Source organism: Chlamydotis macqueenii, chromosome 3 (assembly GCF_036417535.1).
Source record: "Chlamydotis macqueenii isolate bChlMac1 chromosome 3, bChlMac1.mat, whole genome shotgun sequence".
Lineage (NCBI taxonomy): Eukaryota > Metazoa > Chordata > Aves > Otidiformes > Otididae > Chlamydotis > Chlamydotis macqueenii.
Window position 1 is genome coordinate 114,157,515 of NC_141558.1, and position 2,672 is coordinate 114,160,186.

Consider the following 2,672-nt stretch of genomic DNA (forward strand, 5'->3'; position numbering starts at 1 on the left):
GAAACAGTGGGGTTTGTAATTGTTCCTGATGACCTGGGGTGTTTGTGTGTGGTGTGGTAAGGGTGAAATTCAGTCAGCGTACCCACATGCAAGAATGCGTTGTCTTGGGTTGAAGAAGCCAGAGAAGGAAGTTTATAAACGTTTCAAATATTGCTGGAATGAAGAAGAGTTTTGTTCCTGTCCCAGCTCATTCTTGTCCTGCTTAAGCTTATTCAGCCTTGTACTCTGTGAAAGAGTTATATCTGAAAAATAAGAGGTGTTTGTAAGCCCATAAGCTGACTGAAGAGGAGTGAGGCCACAGCAGCCACAGCTGAAATGAGAACACCTGGAGCATGTCTCCGAGTGTTTCACACCTGGGTTTCCAGCTCTACAGAGGGTGCTGTGCTGGCTTCATCCTGCTCTGTTGGTTTTGTTCGATGCTTGTGGTTGGATGGCCTAAATGGAGGGTCTGGGCGGTTGGATGGCCTAAATGGAGGGTCCGGGCAGGTGTTTCTGGTGCTGTCCTGGTGGTGTATTGCTGTCAGAAGGGTCTCTAAGCTGCACCTGGAAACAGTTGTGCCCCGAGGCTGTTTCTTTCGTGGCAGCAGTTACTGACTTTAGGACACCGCTCTCTGGGAGTGTGTCATCGGGGCTATTTGAGAAGGGAAACATCAAACACAGAATTTCACTTGCTGCTGTTCCAGCAGTCTTCGCTGGCCTAGTTTTTAACATGCTTTTCTGATCCTCATCCTATTTTAAACTGCTTGTTTCTGTAATAATAGTAAAAATCCAGGTCTGTGAATCCTGGTTAATTTTTTAGTATGAAAGTACAATTTTTATGCCTACAACTTGCTGCTTTCTAACTGGAAACACCATGAGCATGTTTCTGTCATCCCCTGATACATTCCAACAATGTCTGAGGGATTTTAATCCTGTATAGACTGTTAGAAACCATGTAACTTTTGCTGTTTCCTTGCTTTTACATTAACCTTCCAGAATACAGAAGTTAATATTGCAATGATTAGTTATTCTAAGTGGCAGTGGAATCAGGTGTTTAAGTCTAGATAAGCCTGGGATTACAGCGAAAATAGAAATTTTAGATGCTCAATTCCTGCTGAGTTCTCCGAACTTGTTTGATCTCCCTTCCCCATGACGAGTTTTACACCTGGCAGTAATTGTTGTGTACGATCACTGCTGTAAAATAAAGCACGGCCGTAGCATTGAGTTTTGAACTGGTACTTAAAATACCTAATCCAGGTGTAGTATTTGAACATCTGTTGTAATTGTGTGCCCAAGTCAGAACCAAACCCTGGCTGTTTTTCTGAATGCTCCAGGTGGATGTTGATAGGTGCAAGCGCTAACCTTGTTCTGTGTTTCACTGCAGACTGGTTACTTCAGATGTAGCTTTTTACACTGGAAACCTTCAAGCTCTGAAAGGCCTTAACAACTTAGACCTAAACATGGCTGAAATTTGGGAGCAGAAGAGGTGATAATCCACTGGGAGCAGTCACTTGGCTCTGACAACAGACCGACTTTCTTCTAAGCAGCGTGACAACTGTGAGGTGAATACTTAAGACCGGCGTCCAAGAAAGGACACTATTGATAGTCGGGGAAACTAGGCTCAGAGTGAGCTGCAGGGAGCAATCTTTTCAGTGTCCTTCAGCAAGAAACAAGTGATCAGCTGTCTGTGCAATGTTTTTTCATTCTCTCTGGAAACAGACTCAGGTTTCTTTGGACCAAATCCAAAAGAACACATAGCTGTAACACAGCTGTAGTTGTCTAGAATGCTCTGTATATCTTTATATTAAAAAGATGCTTTGCATTTCTTCTAGTGCAATGAAATTCACACGGTGTCCCACCTTATTTAATGACAGTACAATATAAAAATCTCGCAGTTGGAACGCTGTAGAAAATGTTTTTTCTCTATGAAACTATGCTGTTCTAAAATTTATTTTTTTACAGAACTTTATATAAATAAATGTCTTTTGATTGCTTTCATATAGGATTCAGATTTGTTAGGGAGCAGTCCTGGTTGAGGGCATTTCTCACAGCTGGGCTCCAAACTGCCCTCCGAACGTACGATTTTCTAACAAAGTGTCAGTTCACAGAAGCCATTACCTACAGGACAGAGTTGTGAAATGATCATTGTTAGCTGTGACAACGCCATAGATGGCTTCTGGTGGAATTTGAAGGTAGTAAGAAGGCTGGTGTGGGGATGGTTTTCTGCAGCAACTCAACCCCAGACAGGGCACGGCCACTGAGAGCAGGGTAAGGACAGGGAGTGTTTTGGGGCTTTGCCAGTTGCTCCGCTGGTTTAAAGACACAAAGCAGTGTGTGTAAAGACAGAGGAGGATACAGAAAAGAGGCCAGGAAGAATTTAAAAGTCTTTAGGCTGCTTATATAAAAGGTTGCACCTTAATAGGAAGGTGCAGCTGAAAATTAATTTATTTAAGAGTTTTTAATACTACCTTTTAAGACTGGATGCTGCCAGTACTACATGAAAGTGCCTGTGTATTTCACCTCACACCTCTTTACCTAACCCTAGTCCGAGTGCCTAACCCTGTGATGATTACGTGTGATGGAATGGTCTACAGTGTGTGTGTGCACCTATGGTTTCTTCAGACAGGCATGCTTATCTGTTAGCATAACAGATGTCATTCATTGTCAGTCAAAATAAAGCTGTAAACTCACAG

General features: G+C 42.7%; 1 protein-coding gene across 4 annotated transcripts in view; it reads left to right on the forward strand.

The window, feature by feature from the left end:
- The window catches only part of VPS54 (VPS54 subunit of GARP complex), a 53,866-nt gene extending 51,195 nt beyond the window's left edge, over nt 1-2,671 (forward strand). For all 4 annotated transcript variants that reach the window (XM_086743487.1, XM_086743488.1, XM_086743489.1 and 1 more), the window contains one exon: nt 1,364-2,671. In XM_086743487.1, coding sequence (XP_086599613.1) covers nt 1,364-1,469 — 106 coding nt within the window. In that variant the 3' untranslated portion in view covers nt 1,470-2,671. The remainder of the gene's footprint in view (nt 1-1,363) is intronic.
- The last annotated feature ends 1 nt before the right edge of the window (nt 2,672 follows it).